General features: G+C 51.2%; 1 protein-coding gene across 3 annotated transcripts; it reads right to left on the bottom strand.

The window, feature by feature from the left end:
- TMEM72 (transmembrane protein 72) lies at window positions 1-24,449 on the bottom strand. 3 transcript variants are annotated; one of them, XM_036829769.1, is made up of 5 exons: window positions 24,163-24,449; window positions 10,746-10,812; window positions 7,146-7,217; window positions 5,380-5,519; window positions 1-3,944 (listed from the first exon to the last, which is right to left on the bottom strand). In XM_036829769.1, the coding sequence occupies exons 1-5, from the start codon at window positions 24,230-24,232 to the stop codon at window positions 3,466-3,468; spliced, it is 828 nt and encodes a 275-aa protein (XP_036685664.1). In that variant the 5' UTR covers window positions 24,233-24,449; the 3' UTR covers window positions 1-3,465. The 3 variants fall into 3 exon arrangements, with proteins under 3 accessions (XP_036685664.1, XP_036685665.1, XP_036685663.1); XM_036829770.1 differs by lacking the exons at window positions 5,380-5,519; window positions 24,163-24,449 and having other exon boundaries at window positions 10,746-10,761; XM_036829768.1 differs by lacking the exons at window positions 7,146-7,217; window positions 10,746-10,812; window positions 24,163-24,449 and having other exon boundaries at window positions 5,380-6,274.
- Between the last annotated feature and the right edge of the window lie 1,183 nt (window positions 24,450-25,632).

Here is a 25,632-nt window from a genome sequence, read left to right as displayed (position 1 = left end):
TTGGAAAACAGTTTGGCAGTTTCTCAAGAAGTTAAACAGTGATTTACCACTTGACCAAGCAATTCAATCCCTAAGTATATATCAGGGAAATGAATATATATGTCCACCCAAAAACTTGTACGTGAAAATGTTCATAGCAGCATTATTCATAATAGGCACAAAATGGAAACAACCCAAACGTCCATCAACAGATGAATGGATAAACACAAGTAGTATAACCATATAATTGACTATTATACAGCCATGAAAAGGAATAAAATAAAGATACATGTTACAACATGGGTGAACCTTGAGAACATTATGCTAAGTGAATAAAGCAAGTCACAAAAGACCACATATTACAATACAGGATTCGATTGACATGAAATGTCCGGAATAGGAAAATCTATAAAGACAGAAAGTAGATTAGTGGCTGCGTAGCATAGGAGTGGGTTGGGGTGGGGAATAATTGCTAATGGGTAACAGGCTTTTCTTAGGGGCGATGAAAATGTTGTGATCTTAGATTGTGGTGAGGTCGGTCATGAACATAATAAAGGACATTCAATTATACACTTTGGTGAATTTTATGGTACTTGAATTATATCTCAATCAAGTTATTTTAAAAACTAAAAAAATCCTTTAGGACTGGTGGGAGAGAGATTGGAACACTGGTGGGAGAGAGATTGGACCCCCCAGGGCATGGCTCCTCGTGATTGGGAGTCCACTATGGCTCTCTAAGCTGGAGGGTGGTATCCACACCCTTTCCAGGCTCAAGCCCTGGAATCTGGATTTGAGACCTGCATTGGCCTTGCCCTGGAGACAAGCCTTGGTGATGTTTTCTGTGTTTCCTTACTTTGGGGCTTCCTCACTGAGAGGTCCCCACAGTAATAGGAACATGCACTCACACCGACTTGGGTGATTTGTAATCTGAAAAGCACTTTCCCCATCTTTCTTGGAGGACTCATTGCACCCATCCTGAGAGAAGTGCTGTTACTCCCACTTACTAGGGGAAACTGAAACCAGAGAAGTGATGGGGCTTGGCCCAGGTCAATCGACGTGTTAAGGGCAGATTTAACGATCCCCAGCCCAGGGCTCTACTTCCAATAGCTCTGTTCTACGTCTACGCAACATCTGCTCTGCCTTCTGCTGAAAAAGGAAGGCGGGCTACAACAAGGTCAGCCCCTCTAGTCTCTGTTTCTCAGCAAGGATGGGTGTCATTACACATTTGTAGGGATAGCAGTAGCTAAGGATGTGGTTATAGCGTCTTGGGCTGAGAATCAAATGGAGACATGTGGTAGTCGCCTGCTTTTGAGGAAGGTGCCACGTTTCTTGCCTGGTCCACTGACAGAGATGAGGGCTCTGGTCTATTGAATGATCTCACCCAAACCTTTTTTTCGGGGGTGGGTGTGGGGTCAGCAATAAGAGTGTGGAAGAGCTTTACTTTGTTAACCTAGGTAAGTTCATAATCGCCTCAGCCTCTAATGCAACATACCCAGCGGACTCCCTTAACTGATGACAGCCACCAGGAAGCCTAGATGTCTCAGAATCACACGCATATCACCCAGAACTCCCAATGCCCACCTTACCTCTAAGACACATCCCAAACGATGCTATAACAGAGATGTTTATTAAATGGGGTCTGAAAGCTCGGACGTTATGCTTCCCAGTTTGCTTCTTACAGCCTACTCACCCGTCCAGCTCTGCTGACTTGGGCTGAGAATGGGGCAGGACCGTCGGGTTCCCCAGAGGCCTGTGCCACGAGGGTGTCTGTGCCCATCGTATCCTCCTCTCCACATGACAGGTGGGGATCCTGGCTCCTCCCCACTTGGGACTCCTTCCGTGCACAGCAGGCCAGCCTGGGACACCTGGCCCATTCGGAATCAGGGGCCATCCCCGCCTACCCAGACCCATGTTCCATATTACTCATTCTCCCCCAGCTGTGACTCTCAGATCCTGAACTTCTTCCTCGGCGGCAGCTAAAGAAACACTATTGCTTCCACCTCTGAAGGCTTGTGAGAATGTCTTTTCTCACTTGGTTTTACAGAAGAACTGGGTTATTGCAGGGAGAGGTCTGCTTGTTTGGGATACCTGCTGCATTTAGGCACCAAACTGATACTAGCTTCTGGTTGGCTATTTCCATACATTTGCAAAATAACTTGTAGGGAATGTTGAAAAGTGTACAAGAATGAGCACACGTTTCTAATCTAGACCTTAAAGCGTGTGCTCTGAGTTTTGCTCTACAGAACCCTGGTGTTTGCTCACATGCACGAATGAAGAAGCATTATAATTTCTCATTAATTAAGATTGCCTATGAAGAATAATGTGTCTGCTCTGCCTTGTAACAATCCCATGGACCACAGAACACTTTATAGAAATACATATTGCAAATCCTTAACGAGTATCTGATTCATCTTTCTTTGTTCATTCTGGGTTAACTGTCACTTCCGTGGCCCTGTGGCAGAGACCTAGCCTGCTGCCTGCCCACTTTCCTGTCTTCCTTCTTTTCCCGCTCTTCCTTCCTTCTCTCCCATTTTCAACAAATATACATTTCTCACCTATTCTCCCAACAGTCACCAAGCAGGGCAGAGCAATGTGTCCGTATTGTGTGAGTCTCCAGGGCACCGCCTCTGTGGTCCCTGCATACAGCAGGCGTCTTGTCCTGTGTGTTGGCATTCATGGCTGAGGACTGTCAGATTTCAGTCTCTTTCAGTTTACATCATCTACTTGGAATCTTGAGAGTCCATGTAGTGAGGATGTAGGGAGCCCTCAGCGATGCTTCTGGAATGAATATTGCTCATCTGGCCTGGCTCTCCCTGCAGTGAGCACAGAGCCGCATTGTCTCAAGTCACTCTGTGACTCCTGCTGCCCAGCGCCGGCCCCAGAGCGCGCAGAGAATTCGGCCCACAGCTCGGCGCTGCTCCCATCCTGAGGGCTCGCAGCCTTGCCTTTTCTCCCTGCTCCCTGTCCTGAACCATCTCGGTTGGAGTTCAGGACCCATAGCTGTAGTCTACACCTGCCTCTGAGATGTGTAAGCTGCCAACGCATCCCTGGCCTTTCAGAGCTGAAATGTTACATCAGAGATGAGATGGGCCGTGAGTCCTTGCTGAGTGCTGGGTCCTGTGTCAGGAGCAAGAGAAGCCCCAGAGCTTCTGGACTGACGCAGCCTTGTGTGATGTGGGAATGATGGTCTCCTTCGGGGAAAGCACAAGGATTTCTCTGCTCCATGTCTGGGAGAGAGAAACTTGTGAGGGTTCGAGGCAGTGCGAGCTTCGTTTGAGCCACCCTCAAGGTCTCTGCAGGACCTGTCATGTGGCTCGATGGTCCCAGAGGCCCAGATACCATGGGGATGTCTGGTCACCCGTTGAAGAACTGACCTGTGAAGACCCCGAGCTCCCCGGAGGGCCCCTGGACATCAGGAAATTCCAGGCAGGGCTGTCTATCTATACAGACCCCTTGCTGAGCATCCCCCAGCCTGGAACAAGCAGCTCAGAAGAGGCTGGTGCCCGTGAGGGAAGATAGGAAGAGTGGGGCCTCGGGGGGAGGGATGATGGGGGTGGTGTCAGAGGTGGTCTCCTCTGGCTCGCCGTCCCCATCGTCCAGGTCTTCGGCCAGGTCCGGGATCATTCTGACCATACTGTCCTCAAAGTGCACCTGCTTCTTCTTGGCCAGTGGGTCAGCTGGCTCCAGAGTCAGCTCCGTCAGGGCGTCTGGGTGCTGGAGGGCGTTGGGCTTCCTGGTCCCTTTCAGGACGCTCTTCATGTGGATGAAGAGGGAGCCAGGCCCCTCCTTGAGGGCCCCATGGAAGGTGTACGTTTGCTCGGTGTCCCCAGAGCCGGTGGTACTCACGGCGCTGCCAGAGGGGTCTGTGTACTGCTCTGGGGGGGGCAGCACCTCTGTGGCAACTTTGCTCTTTTTCCGCTTGCTCAGCAGGAAGTAGGCCAGGCCAGTGATGATGAGCATAGAGCCTGGAAGAGATCTGGGAGGTCAGGACGCTGGACGTGTCCTGGAGAAAAGCCAGAGGCTGTCCGCGCCCACCGTCCCAAAGGGCCACTGCGGCACGCCTGTGTGGCCACACTCAGGCCCCCAGTGCTCCAGCCCTCACACCTAACTTGTCCTCACAGACCCACATCAGACCCGTGTGGCAGGCCTGATGCCCGGCCGGGGGATGTCAGTGGGGCCAGTGCTGTGCTGGGGCCCTCAACCTGACAGTTAGCCAGGAGACCCTGTGCCCCAGGCCCCCTTCTTGCTGACAGCAGATCCTGGTGCTGCCCGCCTGTCCTCCCATCACCACGCTCAGCCTCCCTCTCAGGGACGGCTTGTTGGGGCTGGACCTGCAATGCCTTCGACAGAGCTGGACTCTATGTTGGATACTGGGCCCAACTGCTGAACTGGGCTTCCTTCCATTCCCAGGGGTAGGGAGATCCTGTTTTACTGCCCCCTGCCCTATAAACATGGAGGAAATTGCAAATCCCTGTGGGTGCAGCTGGCATGGTGTTGGCTCCCCTCCTGGCCCCTCATGCAGCCTCCAGGCCAGAGGCCCCTCTGTCTCCTGCTGGGATCCCCACCCTGTCCAGAGGAAGGGGTGAAGGTGGCTGTCCCGCCTGCCAGGGCCAGGGCCTCCCATGCATCTCACGCTCTCTAAGGAGTGGGAGGCCGTGGCTCGCTGTGGCCTTGGCAGTGCCGAGTCCTGCTCAGGAGTCCAGCGAAGGCTGCACGGAGTGTCCCTGAGAGGCTACGACAGGTACTTTAAGAGAAACAGCAGGAAGGAAGAGGAGGCTCCACCTTTCCACCTCATCTCCAAGGGCGGTCAGCTTCCTGGCATTTTTAGATGGGTTGTGAGGAGGGGTGCAGCTTTCACAGCTAAGGAGGAGGGAGAAGGGTCCTAGCAGAAAAAATCATTGTCAAAACCCAGGAGGTGGAAGCATCAAGTGCTGGCTTCTGAGATCAGAACCTGGGCTGACTAGCAGGGTGAATGGAGTGGGAGAGGAAGATGGAGTTGCAAGGGTCTTTGGGGATCCCATTTGGTGTGCCTTTCAAACCAGGTTGAGGAGTTTGGACTTGAAGGGGTAGGTGCTAAGGAGGCACAGAAGGGTTTGGATGGAGAAGTGACTATCTTGCTCCCTCTGAAAGCTCAGACCACACACAAGCATTGGAGGAAAGGTCAGTTTGCTTCTGTGGGTGTAGCCTCTGGACACCTATAGGAAAGATGCACTTCTTGGGACTTTCCTGCCACTTGATCAGTTCCTCATCCCTATGATCTATGCTAGAAAGGGAAGATGGGCTAGTGGGGCCCTGGAGCCAGCGTCACTGCAGGTCCATGAAAGCGGGATGCAGCCCCTTCTGCTCAGAGCCTACCTGCAGTGGGGGCTGCCTGCCTCCACTACCTCCTGGAGCTCCTACCTGGGATGGTCACGTGCCAGACCAGGACAGGGTGGAGGAAGCAGGCCACAGAGAGCAGCATGTAGGCCAGGAACCTCTGGAAGCAGCCCAGCCAGTGGGCCTTCTCCCTTGCTCTGTAGGCCAGGGACCCTGGCTGACACCTGGGGGGAGGAAGTCCAGGATTGGCAGGGAGTAGGCAGTGACCCAGAAAAGCCCCAGCAATATATAAAGCCATCAGAGTCTGGGATTGGGTCCTATTACGGCCATGTTCCCTGCGGTGGCCTCTGGTTGAACACCCCCAGGGGCTGAAGTCCTCACTGTGGGTTCCACAGTTAGGGGCCTTGCCTGAGCCTCTCCAGAGGGTCTCCAGCACTTTTTGTGAAATGCAGCCCAGACATGCCTGTTTGGCCCAGGGGGGAGGAAGGTAAATGCTCTCAGGATGCTGCAAAGGCAGTGGGAAGAAGAATAGGAGACTCAGAGGCACACTGGGAAGTCCACAGTGCAGTGCAGAAAGTGTGCAGTATAGGAGACACCTGGCTGGGACAGTTGTAAGGGTTGTGCACTGCACAAAGGGGCTGGCCATATGGGTGAGAGGGCTGGAATCCAGCGGCACCCTACTCAAAGGAGCCTTGGCTAGGCATGAGATGGCACTGGCCCAAGGAGGCTTCTCTGTTAACTGGCATGCAAGGACCACACGTGGGCCTGGCAGAGGCCTGAAGCTGAGCAGGTTTCCTTAAGGGAGCTGTCTCCAGGTTGCAAAGGAGGAAAGTGTTTGCCTTTAGGTCCATCTCCTTCATCCTCTGAATTGGCTTGGAGTGGGGCTCTGCACACCGCCTCCTGCCCCGTCTGGCTTTGGAGGAGCGGTGTGAGCTGGTGGATGACGTGTTGGACCAGAGCACAGCCCTCCTTCCACATTCTGCGGCCATAGCTCATTGGTGCCCCCTGGTGGTCATTATTTTGTAACAAACCCTGGCTGGGAGTGGAGGGACGCCAGAGACGGTAAAATGCCCCTTCAGGCCCTGGGCACCTCCCTCCCCTGCCCTGAGAAGTTGCAAGGGTCCTTTAGCAGTGACATTCAGCAGAAATGGGGGAGGCCTGCTGCCTCAGGGCTGGTAACCCTGGGAGGCAGCCAGTGGCCTTGCACGATGCCAGGACAGCTGGATTGGAAGCCTGGCTCTTTTGCTGACCACCTAGAGACCCAACTGTCTAGATTCTTAGAACTGTGGCCAGGGGTCAGTCCTTGGCCACCCTGATGACAGCTTCCATGAACGGAGCATGACTGGGCAGAGGTATCGGCCTCTGTGGCCTTGTGGCCTCCTAAGGTCCTGCAAAATCTGCATTCCTGCCTCACAAACGGGCATAGAGGCGGGCCCTGACTTGTCCCTGGGTCCCAGCAGGAGGCAGAGTCAGTTCTCAAACCCAACTCTGCACGCTCCAAGCTGGCTTTCTGTGAGGTACTCGCCCCGTGGTAGATGACTCAGACAGGGGGTACAGTGACTGGCTGTTTCCAGAGGATGGGGATGGACTCTGTCGGGGGACTCTGGGTGGGGTCAGGCCCTGAATGGACGTGTCAGTCCATTCCCTGGTTGGGAGAAGGGAAAAGGGGACCACTGAGCTCCACGAGCCTGAGCCCATGTCCAGGCTGGGGCTCGCGGCAGGGTCGGGAGGGAACCCGTCCATGGCTGCTTTGGGAGCAGAACATCTACGGGTCGTGGTCTCACGGGTGGCGGCATCTGGGAGTGTCTGGGGCTGGGGGTGGAGGTGGGGCCGCTCTGGAGGTTACTTACTGGAAGCAGATGGCCAGCAGCTGAGCCACGAAGTAGGCCCCTTCGCTCATGGAGACGGCGGCTCCTGTAAACCTGTGGCGGAGGCAGGTGAGGGAGGCCAGGTACCCTCTGACCCTCCCTTCACTTTCCTTGGCTGTCTTCTCACAGTGCCTTGGCCTCCTGGGCCTCTGTGTATAGCCAAAAAACTGACCAGGAGTTTCTTGACCTAATCTTGTCACCCAGTCAACATGAACCAGAAACTGTCTGGACGCCAGGGCCTGTGCTGGGTTGGGCTGGGCCTTGGGGGTGGGGGGTAGGGGTGGAGGCCGGGGCCCAGAGATAGGTGAGGGAGCTGCAGGCCAGCAGGGGAGACGACCTTGACCCCTACACTGTTGCTTGGACACTGGCCGGCATATCCCTCTACCCAGTGTCACCAGGACTGACACCGACTGCTGGTTGTCTGAGCCTTAAAGCTGGATCCCTTCCTGATCCCCTGCCTTCTCATCATCCAAAGAGTCTCCAACAGGGGCTGACTGTGTTCCTTAGACAGCCTGAGAATCACTCCCATTCTTTCTGGTCTCACCTGTATTGCCTGAGTTGGACACTTCCCCCTGAATCCTTGTACCAGCTTCCCCTTTTGGCTTCCTTGACTCCCTGACCCTCACCTCCTGGCCTCCTGTTCCTCCAATCTATCACCACCAAGCTGCCCGAGGGCTCCTTCTGAATCTGATATTCCTCCCCTTCCAGACTACTTCAAATGCTCCTCTGCTTCAAGTGTGGTCCGGGGATCATCCAGTCAGAATCTCCTGGAGATTCCTGGGCCAGCCCCAGACTGTATATATCAGAATCTTTGGAGGGGAACTTACATTTTTTATTGGAGCGTCTCACTGGCCTATAGAAATGAAATTTCTTAGCATGCCTTTGAAAGCCCTACATGAAGCTGTTAGGTGCCACATGGCCTTTGCACAGGCTAGTGCCTCTTGGAGGTCTCCTCCTTTCTTCTCTTGTCCATTTGACAATGTTAGTTATTTCTCTCTTTCTCCCTCTGACCATTTAGTACTTAATCTCTACCTTCTCCCACTTTCTCTATCCCTCCCAGTATCTGCCTGGTTCTTACTCCTCAGCTTTTAAATGGAAATAATGAATTTACATAATGAATACATGGCATACATTTCTAAGAGCTTTACAAATACCAATTCATTTAATGATCTTTGTTAAATCACTGTGATTACCCTCAGTTTACAGCTGGGGAAACTGAGGCACAGGAAGGTCAAGCCCCTTGCTTATGGTCACATAGCTGATCAGTAGTGGGGCAAGATTCGAGCCCAGCACTCAGACTGCAGAGCCTGTATGCCTACCAAGCACACCAGAGCATGTGCTTTGATAAACAAGTGACATTGCCTTTTTCTATGTCCTGGAGCAGAGGGGCAAACTGAGGCTTTGGGAATAGAGTGGCTCATTCAGACTTCCCAACTGGTGCTACAGAGGCTGTGTCTCTTGAGGTCAGGGATGCTGGGCCACTCAGACGAGGCAGTGAATCCAAGCAGAGAGCCCTGCCCTTGTAGCAACATCCTACACATGAAGGTCTCTGCCCAGGGCTCCATGCCGCCCATGTGGACCCTTCAGACACCGTGGGTGGGTAAGTGTGAGGAAGGCGCTGAGGGGTCTCTTTGGAAGGAGGAAGACAGGAGGCAGCAGGGGTAGAGGAGAGTGGAGAAAAGTCCGGAGAATACCAATGACGGGTCAGCTCCTACTGGTGCCTACTCGTGGCCGTGGCCCCTGCTTGGCCCTGGGGACACAGAGCAGGAAGTGACAGTCTTATGGGGAGATGCTCCAGTAGACGGAGAGAACACAGTGGCAGGACTCTGAGATCTGCAGAGGTGGGGGGGATTGTGAGTATGCGAGGAGGATGAGTGGAAGAAGGAGTGAAAAGAGGAGGGAGGGACATTTGGGCCTTTGGGTGTCCCTCGAGGAGTGAGTGGGGTGTGAGTGGCAGGAGGAATGGGCCGGGTGGGCAATGGGTTCCCATCCCAAAGGGTGAGAGCAGGGCATGGGTGGAGAACATAGACTAGTTTACAGTAAGGGGCAGGGGTCTTGAGGGTGGAAGGAACATCTTCTAGGACTGGACCACAGAGTGACCAGATGGGCACAGTGTCCCCTCAGGACAGGGACGGAGCAGTCAGGAAGAGGCAGGGTTCTGGGTAGAAAACAGTCTGCATTAACCAGCCATGGATCTGGACTGTTCTGTAGGATAATACCCTCCACCTCTTACCCGAAGTGGATGTTTGTGGGTGAACTAGGCAACCATGTGGAGAGGAGGAAGGCCCGCCCTGCTTCTGGATTCCAGGCAGACAGTGCACCGCGGCCAGGCACAGGCTCAGTAAGATGTGGAGGGCCTTCGGAGCAAAGAGAAGCCACTTCCAGCCAGCAGGGGCTCCAGGCTCGGGGAGGCTTCCCAGGGTGAAACGCAGGGAGGAATGACAGGCTTTGGGAATGCCGGAGTGGCTGGGAAGGCACTCGTGTGCTCTACAGGATGGAGCAACGGCTTAGAGGGGAGGTGATGTGGGTGAGTTTGAGAAAAAGTCAGAAGCTCCTGGGGTGTAAGTTGAGTGACAAGAAATAAGGTGGAGGCCAGAAGATGGCAAAGGAGTGTGGGCTGGAGGCTCTGGGATCCCCTGAAGGCGGACAGAGGGACCAGGTTTCTAGGTGGCTAAAGTTGTGGCAGTGTGGAGATGGGCCAGAAGGGTGGAACGGGGTTGTGGATGGTGGGTGTGATCCACGTAGCAAACCGAAGAGGCTCCCTGAGGCAGGAGGGCTCCTTAGGACATAGACCAGGCCACCGCGATGAGGGTGGGTATGGAGGGGAGGAGGTGGGGGGCAGAGGATGCAGCCTGGTGACCCTGCAGGCAGGCCGAGGCTCCCTTAGGATGGAGCTGCTGAGAAGCTGGGTTGTAGAGCCCGCAGGGACCCCAGGCTCTCCTCACCCCTCTGGGATACCACTGCACAGCCATCTTTTTCCCACTAGGGGGCGTCTGTAGAGGCAGCTGGCAGAGGAGAAAGGACAGAGGCTGAGAAACTGAAGGGACCCAGGTGGATGAATCTGGGCCCTGCTGTTCATGGGCTTGGTGATGTGGGCTGAGCTGCTTACTCCCTCTGAATTTTTTTTTTTTTTAAATCTGCAAAACAGACTATATGCACTTCTTCTGTAATGCTGCCAAAGGTAAAGGACATAAGGTAAATAAAACATTTAACTGTGCTTGGCATGTAGAGGAGCTCAAATAGGTAGTCCTTTGAACTGATTCCCCAATCTCTAAAATAAGAGCTTGGTTTTGTTTTCTGAATAAAGACATGGTTGAAGAGATGGATGGATGGATAGATGTATGGATGGATGGGTGGGTGGATGGACGGATGGGATGCTAATTGGTTGATTTATGGGATGATCTGGTGAAAGTCCTTCCCAACAAGGGGATATTCCAGAAGCCCCCTCTACTCCTTTCGCCTCTGGGACAGGATGGAGCTCGTGTGGGATGGGGGGATGCTGTGGGTGGGCCTCAGCAGATGGACCTGGGGTGAGCTGGAACAGAACGTACAGGCAGGGAGGGCACGTGCGCACATACTCACAGCAGATAGAAAGCCAGGCTCTTAAACTGTCCCTGGAGGAAGGTCTCAGTGCCCACGCCGATCAACACTAAGGGGAGAAGAAGAGGAGGGAAGAGTGGGCCCAGGTGCTCCAGCCACGGCGCTGCCTTGTGCGGGCTCCTTGGGCATGGAGTGAGCCCTCTCCCGGGGACTGGGAACCAGGGTAGGCTCCTCTCCATGTGACACAGGGAGCTGTGGCTGGGAGGGTGCAAGAGGGCAAGGAGCCTTCTGGATTGGTCTCTGCAAACCAGAGGGGTTTCATGCAGCACCCCAGAGGCCTTTTAATCCAGTCTCCCCAGAGCAGATGCCTATCCTTCTCTGTCCACATTGGTCATGCTGCCACCCCCCTCAGTGCCCCTGAAACAGCCCACACTGACAGGCCACCAAGCCCTGGGCTCCACAGGTGTCCTCCACATGGAGTGGCTTCAAGGGCCCTCACCGTCCTGTAAGCCCATGTGGGCAGTGTTTCTGGGCCCTAGAACTTGGCCATGCGACCTGCCCCCACCTCTGTTCCCTCGCCCAGATCACTGTTCTTGCTGTTTCCGTGCCCTCGTTGCTGGCTTGGAGGCTTGGCGGCTGCATGATGCACTCCTGGCTCGTCACTTTGGACCCAGTGCTGATTAAGCCCCTGGGGTTTTGCTGGGACATGAGCTGCGGCTCAGCCTCATCTCTCCTCCTGTCTCTTCTTGGCAGTTGGTGTCTGTGCTCAAATACCTGACCTTCCATTTGTATGAGTAAATCCATCTTGGACCCACCTTTGTGGACTTGCTGGGTCCTGGCTGTCTCCTCACTCTCACGGCTTCACTCAACCAGCCACAGCCCTGACCCATCCACCCGCTGATGGAAACGTTCCACAGGCAGCATGCAGACGTTCCTCCCGCCGTGGTGACCCACCCATCAGACCTCTTTCTGGCCCTAACTGATTACAGCCCACGCACCCTACACTTCTCTCTCTGGGCTCTGACAACCCATGCTGGTATTTGCCGAACAGTGACTTCAGCTTGTCTCCCTCCCAGGGAGTCAGAGATGGTGGGGTTGAGCTTCTGTTCTCGGCTGCCCGTGTGTGGCCCTTCATCTCTGCCACGCGGGGGACTGCTTCCCTGGGCCTGATGCCTCCTCTTTTCCCTGGCGGATTTGCTGCGTAAGCACCCATGCCCAGGTGACCGGAGCCCTTTGTCCACTGCGGAAATGCTGTCTTCTGAAATGCAGGGTGGAGCCGTTCACTTAGGCGCCAGCACCCCCTCCCCTCCCTTCGTGGGGGGATGCGGAGGTACTTCGGGGAGAAGGGGACAGAGCTCTTCCATCGAGGAAGGGGGTGCCTGTGTATTCTTAGTTATGGGGGTTCCAGTGCTCCCTGTGGTTACGGGCCAGGGAGGTGGAGGACACTGTGCCTCTGTCCTCTCCAGGTCCTAGCCACTTGTTGGCTTGTCCCAGGTGAGGAGTCAGGGGTGCCACACAGCCTCACTCCCCTCTGCAGTGTTAATGTGACCTGTAGGCACTCAGTGGCTGATACACAACGGTCACACGTGTCCTGGTTCCTCACAGCACAGGGAGTTCTATACTCCCCATTTCATAGGGATGGAAATGAGGCTCAGTGACCTTGTGTAGTTCTCCCAAGGACACATCTAGAAAGCAAAGGACCGATAGACCAAACTTGAGCCTTCTGGCTCCAGGGGATGGGCCATTTCCTGGTTTCCACTGTCGACCTGTGTGTGTGTGTGTGTGTGTGTGTGTGTGTGTGTGTGTGTGTGTGTATGTGTTTTATGCAGGCAAATATTCATGTATTTAGTTTTCACTGTGTCTCCTGTCCTGTTCTCAGCACTAAGCATTTATTAACTTATTTAATCATCACAGCAGTCCTATGTGAAAGTACTGTTACCCTCACTTTACAGAAGAGGAAACTGAGGCACAGGGAGTATAAGTAAAACAAAGAAACAAACAAACCAATCATGGATGCCTAGGTCAGGTCCTGCATTTCGATCTCCCATTTGCCAGTTAATAGCTGAGCCAATCTCTCTGAGGATTCAGTAAGTTAATTAATGCCAAGCACATCACCGGTGCTCAGTAAAATCACTGATTTTTTGTACAAGAATCCAGTCCAGCCCGGGGAAGTGTCTTCCCACCCAGGGCCTGGGGAAGGGGTCTTCTGCTCAAGGCTGATGCTTGTGATTGTTCACTTCTGGGGTGAGGCAGGACCTTCATTCACCTTGTAATCTTTGTAGATTTGCATGGGCTTCTGGCGATGACCAGCAGATGGCAGGAAGGGGTCTTGGGAACTCAGCCTCTTTCCCTGATTTGCACCCCTTTGGCGTATGGAGCGGTATTTTGATGTCTTTTGATGGAAACAGAGGGTCAATAGTCAAAGGGACATTTCAGGAGCACTCTAGAGGCAGTTTGCAGTTAAAAAATGAGAATAACAATAGGGAAAAGAGAGAGCTGGGTTGAAATTCCAGTTCTGTGTGGGTAACGGTGGATAAGTACTTAACTCATCTGAGCTGGGTTTACCATCTGTGGAATGGGGAGAATTCGTTGTATCTCCTAGAGTTGTTGCTTGGATTGGAGAAAAAAACAGGTCTGAAAAACTGGGCTTTGTGCTCGTAGATGTCACGTGGCCCATACACACAAGCTCCTTCCTCCCTCTACCTCTGGCCTGGGCAGCTTTCCCAGCCTCCAGGTAGCCCATTTTGCATCAAGAAAAGTGGGGTCACTCTTCCAAAAGCTCTCAACCAACAGTAAACATGCTGGATTCTGCAAGCCCAGGAACAGAGATATGTCCTTTGGTAGGGGGAGGAGAGCAAGGGGGTGAAGTCAGAAGCATGACCTCTCAGGCCAGGAGATCCGTAGGGGATTCTCACGGGAGGCCGTAAGTCCCTTTGACACTGGGGCCAAAGGGTCCCCCGCTGGATCCTCCCAGTTCTGGGGCTCATGTTCTCAGAGGCAGACCATGTGAGGTTGAGGCAATGCTGGCCAACGTGAAGTCCTTCCTTCTGTCCCCCTCATCCGTCTGTCTGCTTGTGGCCTCGACCCAGCTTCTGCCCACAGCTGCCTGCCCAGGCTCTGTGGTGTCTCCTGACAGCTATTCCTAGACTGTGCTTCCATCTCGTCTTCTGTGGTTTCACAGGGCTCTAGCTCCGAGCGAAATGGGCCAACCTGCATCAGCCACTCACCCCAACATATGACGCTGTGGCCCTTGCCCTGAGCTGGGCACGGGGACAGAGGAGCTGAGTTTGAGAATGGAGATGGGGGACAAATGCCATACATGTCCCCAGAATCAGGGCTTCATTATAACAACTTCTCCATAAGAAAGAATTGCTCCAGAAGAGCCTTGATCCTGGGCTGCATTGTTCTTTGTGCCACAGGGGGTGCGGGTGCTGGGCGGAGCCACCTGTGCTACTTTTACACCCCCACTGGGGGCCTTAGACTCCTTCCATCCCTCCCTGTTATCTGTCCCTTAGGATCCTGTTGCCCCTCATCCCAACCCAACAGAATCATATTACAAGCCCACCCTGGCACAGTCCGGCCCACCCCTCTATCTCACTTCCCCTCACAGTCTCCAGGGAGGCATTTTTTCTGGCGTCTGGTTAGAACCAGCATCTGTGGACAAGCCTGGCCTCTGCATCTCATTTCCTGGCCTCTAGTTTCTTTCCCTCCTGTCTGGGCTGAGTCCAACCACAGCACAGTATTTTCTTCTCCCAGAGGCCAGGGCTTTCTTCTGAGTTGCCTTCCTGAGCTGTTTGTTATAGTTCAGACTTAGCAGGGATCAGAGATTCTGGACCTGTGATGCAGGCCTGGGCCAGGCACACACCGGAGCATCTTTCCGGGCATCCTGAGGCTCTGGTCCAGAGTGTGGGTCGATGAAAGCTATGGGCATGCAGTGCTGTGACAGAGAATGTGCGGCTTGATCAGAAAAACAGAGTCCTGGCTCCTCAAGCAAATGATAACTCCCTTGCTTGCTTCCTATTCCAGAAAAATGGGGATGATAAAACATGCATAACTGACTATGAGCCTCAGGCTTAGTAAATTATAGAGATTTGTGCAAATGTAGATGATGGCTAATGGAATTATTAGGAGAGGCAGGTTGTTCCCATCAGTAGTCTCAGGGGAAGGGGAGGGTTTATTCTTATCCTTTCCTTCCATTAATACATGTTTTTATTGTGGCTCAAGAGCTCTTCTCTATGTATTGATGTTGCTCATTGATTTTCCGGTCTCGGGTCCCTTCTGCAGGCCTGATTGATATAAGTGGCCCAAAGCCCCAGCTACCTGTACATCTCATGTGTTAAGCCCCTCTGTGCAGCCTGCTAAAGGCCCATGTGCTCCTGAGGATGGGGCCTGTCTCTGGTACTAATGGCTAAGGGGCTATCTCCAAGGCTTCTGGCCTCGTGCTACCTTTGCCTCAGGGCCGATGTCATGGTTGGCTGTAGCTTATCTGTTCTGACTCCATCACTGGGTTGAGTTTTGACACCTGTCTTGCATTCAGTGCAGTGCCCTGGTGGCAACATAGGACACTTCACAGAGGTCACTAGAGGCCACACTAACTGACTTTCCATGCCAGGCAGTGGTCTTGGCCCTGGATGCCTGGGGAGCTGGGTGAGAATGTCATATTCACTGCTGCTAAGGGCACCTCATAACTCCCCATGTCGTATTTATTGCTTTTCTTCATCCTCAGCTATGGCATATCTCCTACTGGTCTTAGTGTCTGTAGGGACATCTCAGGTAGGGACACACTGATCTGATGACAATGGCTGGGGATGGTTCGAAACGGGTCACAGCTGACTGTAGACGTGAAGGCTAGGTTTGCACCATTTCTAAGAACACAGAGATGTTGGAACTGATTGCTAAGAATCCAATGAGACAATAAAGTAGTAGCTGCAGGTTTCTTAACTCAGGAGAAGTTGTGGCAGATTCTAAGCCTGGCAGGGAAGTTTACCAGCGTGTTGAGAGCCATTCAGGTGACACCTATGAGCCAGGGTTCAGAGATACTATGAGAAAAGGCCAAGATTTTATAGAAGAAAATTCTAGATATTCAGTTAGAAGAGATTTTAGAGTATAGGGTGGCCCTCAGTGCCCTCCAACCCACTCACAAGCCTGCTTAGGGAGAATTTCCTGAAGGTGAGAGAGTCCTCATTCTCTACTGGATTCTCTACTATCGACTATAGTAGACCATCCAAGAGGACTATTTTGTTTGGCCTTGTAGATTGGCCAAAGTGCCTGTAGTAGATTGCAATGATGCCCCTGCAAGCCTTCACCCCTTTGGTATCCACACCCTTTGTTATATGACTTTGCAGTCCCTTGCACTGAAGAGAAGTCTGTTTCCCCTTCCCTTGAGTCTGGGCTCAGCAATGTGACTTGCTTTGGACAACAGGATGTTATCAGGTACCAGGCAAGCACAGATGGGAAACAGGCCTGTGAACTGGACCTGCTTTCTCATGCCTCTGCCATTATCATGGGCACATGGCCAGGCCAGCCTGCTGGAGCACAAGGGAACTTATCATCCGAGCCAAGGCCAGTCTAGACAAACCAACAGCTGTCTGACCCTCAGATAGGTGAGTACACCCAGCCTACGTTAGCAGAGCTGCCTAACCTACTCGCCCAGATGTGTGAATGATAAAAGCTTATTGCTCTATGTCACTAAGGTTTTGCCGTTGTTACACAGCATTATTCTGGCAATAGATAACTGACACATCCACTATTAAAAACAGCTTTATTGAGGTATAATTGACATGCAACAAACTGCACATATTTAAAATTTGCAATTTGGTAAGTATTGACATGTGTATACCAGGGAAACCATCACTCCAATCAAGATAGTGAACATATTTATCGCCCCAAAAGTTTCCTTGTATCCTTGTAATCCTACCTTCCAACGCTTCCATCCACTCCCAGGGAAACACTGTATCTATTTAGATAATAATATAGCTTTTCTTTCTTAGTTTGTTAATATGGTCAATTACATAAATTGATTTTCGAACATTAAAGCAACCTTACATTTCTGGGATAAACTGTACTTGGTTATGTATATTATATTTTTTATATATTTTAATTAGATTTGTCAGAACTTTTAGAATTTTTACATTTATGTCGATGAGGGGTATTAGTCTATAGGTTTCTTTTCTCATGATGCCTTTTTCTAGTTTTGGTATCACTATAATGATAGTTCATAGAATGACTTGAGAAGTACTCCCTCCTTTTCAAATTTCTGGAAAGGATGTGTAGCATAGATATTATTTCTTCCTTCAAGGTTATAAAATTCAAGGTTATGAAGCCATCTGGGCCAATACACCATCTTTTGCTGATGACATCGTTTACATGGAGGGACTCTACAGACCTTCGCTGATGTTATTGAGGATATTGACCCTGAGGCAGAATAGCATCCTTCTTGTAGGGACCCTCGGGGAAATTTCTTCTAGGTCTTGATTTCAGGTCAAAGTATTTGGCTGAAGTATTTGATTCTTATTCTTTCTTGCATTTAAAGAGAATGCATCTGCTCACTCTTCCACATGGCAGCTTTCCCGGCACTAGAAAATAATGACCATGCCTCCAAATGTTCTCTCTGCACATGTTCTCTCTGCACATACCATGTTTCTTTCTTTCTTTTTTTTTATTGGAGTATAGTTGCTTTAAAATACTGTGTTAGTGTATACTGCACAGCAAAGTGAATCAGCTATACGTATACATATATGCCCTCTTTTTTGGATTTCCTTCTTATTTAGGTCACCACAGAGCACTGAGTAGAGTTCCCTGTGCTATACAGTAGGTTCTCATTAGCAATCTATTTTATACGTAGTATCAAGAGTGTATATATGTCAATCCCAATCTCCCAATTCTTCCCACCCCCTCCACCTTTCCCCCTTGGTATCCATACGTTTGTTCTCCACGTCTGTGTCTCTATTTCTGCTTTGTAAATAAGACCGTCTATACCCATTTTTTCAGATTCCACATACATGCGTTAATATATGGTATTTGTTTTTCTCTTTCTGACTTACTTCAGTCTGTATGACAGTCTCTAGGTCCATCCATGTCTCTACATGTTTCTTTGTCTGACCTTTACCCGGCCTATGGCAAGCTAGGAAGGCTCAGGGGAAAGCCCCAGGAGGGCTACATCTCCCCAGCATCAGCCATTTGTTTCTGACTACATTCCTTTTCGATAACAGGCCTCGTCAGATGGTTGCACAGAGCTAAAGAAAAATCTTAAAAGAACTGTCAGCCCATGAAAAATAAAATGAGGTTACCATCTTTCTTCTGGTTTCATCACTACATGTGATGTAGAAATAACCAACGTGCTGTGGGATGATCTTAATGACCCAAGCGCAAAATGTGAAGAAAAATGTTACTCAGTGTAAGACCTTTCACAGTCTAGCCCCTTCCTCCCCTTCCAGCCTCCAGGGTCATATGTTAGCTTGTTCCTTTCCTCTGATCTTTCTTCTTTTTCCATCCTGCAAGAAGATTTCATTACTCACACTGTGCCGTCCCTGTGTCCTGCACGTTCCTCTAAAATTAACCAGCGCTGAGTGAGAATCTATGTGCCATGAAGTTTGCTGCTTTAGTCATTGTTTCACTGAATGCTCACATTCCCAGAGCGTAGACGCACTTGTTATTCCCATTTCACAGATGAGAAAACTGACATTTAAAGTGATTAGCTGACATGCCTAAGGTCACACATCTACTAAGTGGTAGAGAAGGACACAAATTCACCCTCTCAAACACTAGGCTGAAGTGTTTGGCACTGGAATATGTATTTACTAGCTTGTCTCCCTGGTCAGCTCATGAGCTTCTCTAGGTTAGAGGTCATACCATCCTAATCTATGTGTCTACATTGCACAAAGTGGGGACTCAGCCAATGTTTGTCAGATAAATGAATCCTAGGTGGAGATCCAGATTTTTTGTTCTAAATCTAAGAAGGAGGACACAGGCACAAATAAGTAAAGAAAGAAATGCTTGAACTAAATTATATTATCTTCCAGTGGTAAGAGGGAACTAAGGTGGGGATATTTCATTTGCTCATTGGGACAATCAGACTGGAAAACAGGCAACATCCACTTACAGGATCTGAAAACAATATGTTCTTGCCTGGTAATAAATCCAACTGTGGACGTGTTGGAGTGCATGAAGCTTCCTTAGATGGCAGGAGGTGGACACTGAGATATACATTTAAGAAGGGTGGAAATTAGCATGGAGGGCCCAAGATGATTGCCTCAGAAGCATTAGTTTTTCTTCTTTTGAAGGCTTTGAATAGGCCTAAAGTCAAACTATGCATTTGCTGTACTCTTTAAAAAATAATGAGAACATCTGGGTTTAAATACTTCTTTTATCCTAGACTATATTAATAAGCCAAGTCTCCACTTGAACGGAATGTGGCAAGGAATGGGGCTGTCGGGGACGTGGCTCTGTCCTTTATGTAGAGAAGAGGTTAATGGGCCAAAAACCTGGAACAAAGCAAAACTCCTAAGTGATCCCAGGTTGATCGAAAGTAATTGATTTGTGGCAAGCAGGACTTGCTTAAAATGGCTTTGTCTCAAGCCCGGCTCCTGTCCTCGTTGGCTGAGTGGTGCCCTTCTCTTGGGAGCTGTGTGCCGACAGCCCCCAGATGTTCCACTGCATCACTGCCCTGTGAGTGGGCAGACTGGGGCTCTAGCACCAGATCTGCTGTTTACTGGCTGTGTAACTTCTCACAAGCTACCTAAACATTCTGAGCCTCGGTTTCCTCATTTGTAAAATGGGATTTAGCTCAGTGCTCGGCCCTCACAAGCACTGGTAGGGCTGCAGCAAGATAATGGCTTTACAGCATGTTGTCAGTCATGTACCTCTGGACCCATACATGGAAGGTCCTACTGCGATCATTCCTTCTGGAAATTTGTGCAGATTTGTCTGTCCCCAGATGAGGTCCAGGTGTGGGTCTGGCTGGAGATGGTCATGGTGGTGCCAGTCAAAGCATGCTTGGCAATCATTCAAAGACAGAGAATGAGCAGTTGGATCAAATATCAGTGACTTTACAGATTTAGAGAACAAACCAGTGGTTACCAGTGGGGAGATGGAAGGGGAGAAGGGCAATATAGGAGTAGGGGAAAAGAAAAAAAAAGGGTTATTATGGGATTATATGAAATCATGTGTGTGAGACTTTTGAAAGTTGTAAAGCACTCTAGAATTTAAAGAAATTTCATTCAATAAAAAAAGATCATATAATATTGCAGATAAACAGAATATCAGTGTCTTTAGATTTAGGAAGTGTCTGGTCAATCCTTCCTTTGCTTCAGTGTAACTGTGTCCGCTCTCACCATGACCTCACCTGCCTGAGGCTGTGCATGGTCAGGACTGACCGATGGTGGGGGCACTAGACTGATAGGGTGGCCTCAGCCAGCCTCTTTGGTACCCTCTGTGTGTCTTGCACTCTGCATCCCATCGTTTCGCCAAGACATAGAAAGACATGTCCTTTGGCCTGATTTAGGCGGAAGGCATGCTGATGTAGAGTAGGGTCTCAGGAGTAGATAGTCATCAACGGAAATCTTGCCTCTTTGCTTCCTGAGTGTGAGACTTCGAACCAGATACTTCACCAACCAGCCCTCAGTTCCCTCCCAAGTGCAATGGGGATGAGGATGAGTGTGATGGTGCTTCAAAGGGTAGTTATGAGGATGAAACAAAAGGCTACATTTAAAACATGTAGCACTGAGCTAGGGTCACGGTAGATACTCAGGTAATCATGTCCATGAGCAGCTGTTACACCAAGAGCAGAGGCTGGAAGAGTGAAAAAAACGCCCCCGAGGGTTGGGACGGAGAAGCTTGAGTGAGTTTTGTTCTGAGGAAAGTTGAGAGGCCTCCCCACAGGGCCCAGAGACATTTCCTCATCAGTTCCTCTTTGCCGGAAGCCCAGGCCTGTCCTTGTGCAAGGACACAGCTGTGAGGAGAGGGCTTTCTCTCCAGGGTCAAGGCCTAGGGAAATGAATCTCCTCACCTCCCTCCGCACCCCAACCCAGATCTGGAGGGCCTTCAAGGTGTACCATCTACCCTGACACAGGGAGCTCTTCCCACTCTCTCTCTGCAGGCTTGGGGCAGGGGCTGAGGACTGGGGAGGAAGTCCATGGGGATTCACTCTGGGGGATAAGGAGGACAGCAGAGGTGCAAAGGGAAGCCAATCCTGCCTTCCAAGCACAGGATGGGGACCAACCTCGCTGGACAGACCCCTTTCTCATTTTATGGAGGAGGTGCGCCCTGGGCCTCAGAGCTCCCATCTCAGTTGAAACCCATTTTCTCAGGTCCCCCCCCTCCTGACAGTTAATGAGAATGAAACACATGGTTGAGCCTCTCCTGGGGCCTGAGTCTCTGACTCAGGGATGTCATGACCCTGTCTTCAGGTGGACACAGTGAGAACCTGCTGGAGGGATGGGCACATAGGGATCTGGCATCTTTACTGGCAGGTGTGGAGTGCTCCCAGCCCGTGTGCAGTTCCCCGGTTGTGTCTTTTCTTTTTTTTTTTTTTTTGTGTCTTTTCTTTAGGTGGCACCTGGTGTCACATCTCAGCAACAGAGGGACACCCAATGCCTTCCATGGCCAGGCAGGGGATACAAATGAATGACACCAGCCGAGTGTAAGTCAAATAAGGAGAAGTGGGTCTGTGATGACCTGGAAAGCTTATGACTTCAAAGGGAGAGAATTGCCTCATCTTCTAATTTTCAAAACACTTCTGCCTGAGGGCAATCTGCAAGGCCTGTTTACCCTTCTTTGCCGGTGGCAATGCTCTGTCTGTGCCCACTCGTGGTGTGGGGCTGGTCATGGGGGTGGGACAGCAATGACCCCTGGGACCACTGGACATCCTAATGAAGCTTCATTTAAAGGGGCTGAATGGGGAGGAAGAGGTGAGCTGTGCTTCGGCCACAGCCGCTGGGCCTTGCCATCCTGGTGCATGTCCCCAGGTCCTGGTGCCTTTAGAGCTGCTGACAGCCTCAGCTCCATCTGCAGAGGGAAAGGGAAACCAGGGAGGGGCTGCTGGATCAGGAGCTGCCTGGCCCCTGCAGGTGACACTCTGGGTGACCTTGGGTCACACGCTTTTCCTAGTTCCTAGGAAACCCACACTCCTCCCCACAGGCGGACCAGGGCTGCCTTAGGTGTCCCAGAGTTTCTGCAAAGTGACAGCCTCTGTCTCAAGTCTCATTTCCTCTCTAGCAGCAATGCCCCTATAAATGAGGTCTGGACTTCTTAACAGAGGATTTCAACAAAAAAGAGGCTTAAGAGAATAAGGAATTTGCAAATCTTACGCATTGGAAATAGGCCAGCAGTTCAGTGATGCTGAAAGAAACTCGAGATTTTCCCAAGATGACTAAAGCCCCTCTTTCTAGCTTCCCACCTGCTCCCAGCACTCTAGAAAGCCCAAACACAATTATTGGAAAGCCTGGCCATTAGAAGGCAAAATAGTGGCCTATATTTAGCCTGGATCCTATATCAAAACCAAGGGAGAGGACCGTCCTCTGCATTAACAGTGGCCCTCTGCACAGAGATAAGGGCTGTAGTTCAGAGGAGAAGTTTGTGTGTGTAGCGTGTGTGTGTGTGTGTGTGTGTGTGTGTGTGTGTGTGTGGCTGTAGACCCTTCCACTGGCTGAGATAAATTGGACTTTTAAACTGTCTATAGCTAATCCATTAAAAGTTTATATACCTCTTAAAACAGCTTCCCGACAGGAGCCAGGTCTCCCCTCCGGGCAGAGCGTGGCAGGGGGAAGTGTCACTGTGATTTCTGACAGATGAAAGGGGTGCGTTTTACATATTTAGAAACCAAGGCGTAGAGGAGGGCAGGGTGTAGTCAAGATCAACAGTGGTAGATGAGGACTCAAACCCCAGACACAGAAACCCTACTGAGGGTTAACTCCCCTTCCCCAGGATGGGCATTTAGGGGCCTTGGAGCTCATGTAGGTGACAAGGTGGTTCTGATGGAGGCTGGACCTGGATCCCCTACTCATTCACTTACTCAGGGCCCTCAGCAGAGCAATTCCAGACTCTTCCTGGTGCCCACTGGATGGGGCTTCCTGCCCTGCTTTCTTCTTCCTGGGAAGAAGGAGCTCTTTGGGCAGAGTCCTGGCCTTTTCAAAAATCGAGCCATCAGGGTTCCAGGCCGGCTATCCCTCTGACCTGTAGCATGACCTTGGGCAAGGTCACTGCCCCTATTTGAACTTAGGTGCTCCTTCTTGTAACAGGAGGGGTGGGATTAGACCATTGACAGCAGGTCAGGGCTAATTGCTAGAAGAGCCCACTGGCCAGCATAGCGTGAAGCTGGCCCTGAACCCAGGGAACGACACAGATCCCCACTGAGCTCTGAAGTATGTCCTGGGGCTTCTCCTAAAAGGTTTACATCCTCAGTTCTACTTAGCTATGCTCAGTTCATGCATCCTCGACCCTCCAAAACACCTGGCTAGCAGGCTCAGTTATCTCTATCATAAAGACTAGATAGCGTGATCCCAGAGGGCCCAGGTGGCTCTCCCAATGTCACACATCGGTGAGCGACAGGGCTGGAGTAGGAACCAGCACTGTCTGGGTCTGAGCTGGGAGACAGTCCCCATTTTCCAAGACCCATTCATAAGATTGTGTGTAATGGTGGGCAAGGACTTGATCAGCAGTGGGTGTCTCTTCCTTGTCCCCAGGGGACAGTGGGGGCCAGAGCCAAGGCTCAGAATGCTGCCTGCTCACCTTCCCAACACAGATCCTGGCCACGTGGGGGGCACGGGGCTAGGGTCCGGGTCCGAGCTGGGGAAGTTAGCAGGCAGAGCTCAGGGTCACAGCTGTGCAGGTACTACTGTAACCATCTGTCTTCCCAGCAAGTCGAGCAGCCCCCGGATCAGGCTGGGTGAGGAAGAGCAGCCCAGCACGGGGAATCATTTCTCCCCCCAAACCCAAGGTGTTCTAAGGGAAGCCTGGGATCTCTGTGTCCAGCTCTCTAGCTCAGCCTGCCCCGTGTGCTGGGAATTCTCTCTCCATGAAGTGGGGCTGTGGTTTGCATCAAACAAGATGCACTCCAGTGACCATTGACTGTCCAGTGAGGCAACTGATCCTTACATTTGCCCAGCCCTTTACACCTTCACCTTCAGCTCCCACCTCCACCTCACAACAGCCCCCAAGGAGGCGGGGCAGACCCTTCCAACTCATTTCACAGATGACGATGCTGAGGGTTCCCAAGGTCACAGGGATGGTGGGTTGCCAAGCAGAGATTCTGTACCAGGCCCCTGGATCCCAGCCCCAGGCTCACCCCACTGCACCTGCTGCTGCCTTGAAGAGCAGTGTTTCTGGGGTTTGGGGAAAGAAAGTGACGAACACGTGGCCAGGTGTTTCTTCCCATCCCTCTCTGGCCGGCTCCCACCCCTTGGGCAGCCCTGTCTGCTGTGCCCAGTACACAGAGGACCGAAGCTGGGGGGCGGGGTCCTACCTGCAGCAGTGGTGATGCCCAGGAGCCGACAGGTGTATTCCAGCCCCGTCCAGAACACCTGCAGTTTCATGGTGCAGGGTCCCAGAAAGGCAGGCAGCAGAAGCTCTGGCCCGAGATGCTCCAGGTGGTCCGTGTGCAGTGGGAGGCTGCGGCTACCAGCTCCGGGCTCTTGCACCCTGGAACCCTGCCTTCCCAAACCGGTCCAGGTCACCTCGGCCTGGCCGAGGTGTGAATAGGGCTCACCCTCCCAGCTTGCCAGGTGCTCGGCTTAATCATTACCTTGGAAGAATGTCCCCACTGCTCCACGCAGCCAGGGCCTGGTCTGGAGCTGCTGCGGCCCCAGCGTGGCTGCCTGAGATCAGGCCGATTAGGGCTGGGCTGGAGGCAGCGTGGAGCTGGCAATTAACTGTTTCTGGCTGGGAGGGGGGAGCCGGCCAAGGAGCCAGCCCAGGCCGTGCCCTACTGGGTAGCAGAAAGGCGCAGAGAAGGTCACACCTGGACCTGAAGCCTTCAGGGTCTGAGAGTCAGTGTCTGGAGGTGACGGTGTACATGCAGGTTTGTGTTCGTGTGTGTATGGGAGAGAGGGATGTGTCTTTAAATCACCAGCAGAAACAACTTTTGAAATGAGTTCCAAGCCTCTATTCTGCTGTATTTAGGTGGATTAGAAAGCTTCCAAGTCTGTGGCAGATTTGGACTCTGACCAGACATGCTTAGCTCAGGCCCATGCCACACACGGACCTTTCTTTATCCCTGACATGCATCCCTGACATGTGGATGTGGGAAATTACTATAATCTTTGGGAGGTGAGTTGCTATGTCAATAATTAACTAGGTGACCTTGGGGAAACCCAAAGATATGCGTGAGCCTTAGTAACTTTTGCAGAAAACAAATGAGCGGATTTGGCTGGATTGGTGGTTCTCAAAGCATGTTCTGAGGGCTGCTCCAAGAAGCCTATCCTCTAAAATTGGACAATGGTGGGCTTTTACTAATTCTTACTTTACTAACACAAGGGATTGAATTATATCAAGTTTTAGTTTTCCTCCTAGGCATTTTTCTGGAACTTTTTATGCCTCTGCCCATATGGGGTAGACATCAAAAACAACCAAAGTAGGAGAAAAAAATTCCAAACTAAATTCTAATAATAGAAAACTCAGGCATAGTCCGTTTTGCTTTTTTCTTTGCTGAGCATGTGTAAGCCCTCATATAATAAATATTCTTTGCTGATTGATTTGATTAATCAATTTGATTGATTAATTTGATCAAGATTTCATAGCGTTCCATAAAGACTACTAATTTTCCCGCTTTGCATGAGTTTAAGAACTTCTGTGTTCACGTGATCTTTAAGATCAAGTTTAAAAATGTATGATTTGACGTATGCGTTTATTTCTTTGGTTAGCTGACTGAGTTTAATAGCAGACTATGTTCATCAACTCCAAACTTCCCAACTTCGACAGGTCGTGACACTCACGC

The sequence above is a fragment of the Balaenoptera musculus genome, chromosome 16, assembly GCF_009873245.2.
Source record: "Balaenoptera musculus isolate JJ_BM4_2016_0621 chromosome 16, mBalMus1.pri.v3, whole genome shotgun sequence".
NCBI lineage: Eukaryota > Metazoa > Chordata > Mammalia > Artiodactyla > Balaenopteridae > Balaenoptera > Balaenoptera musculus.
The sequence above is the reverse complement of the archived record's forward strand: the minus strand, read 5'-3'. Positions and strand labels throughout refer to the sequence as shown.

What these genes read in the sequence shown, in the direction of transcription:
- TMEM72 (XM_036829768.1), bottom strand. Translation starts at nt 5,941, where the DNA reads ATGGCCAGCCCCTTTGTGCAGTGCACAACCCTTACAACTGTCCCAGCC. An exon ending in CTGGCACGTGACCATCCCAG is followed by an intron (nt 3,945 to 5,379) that starts GTAGGAGCTCCA and finishes GATCTCTTCCAG; the next exon opens with GCTCTATGCTCATCATCACT.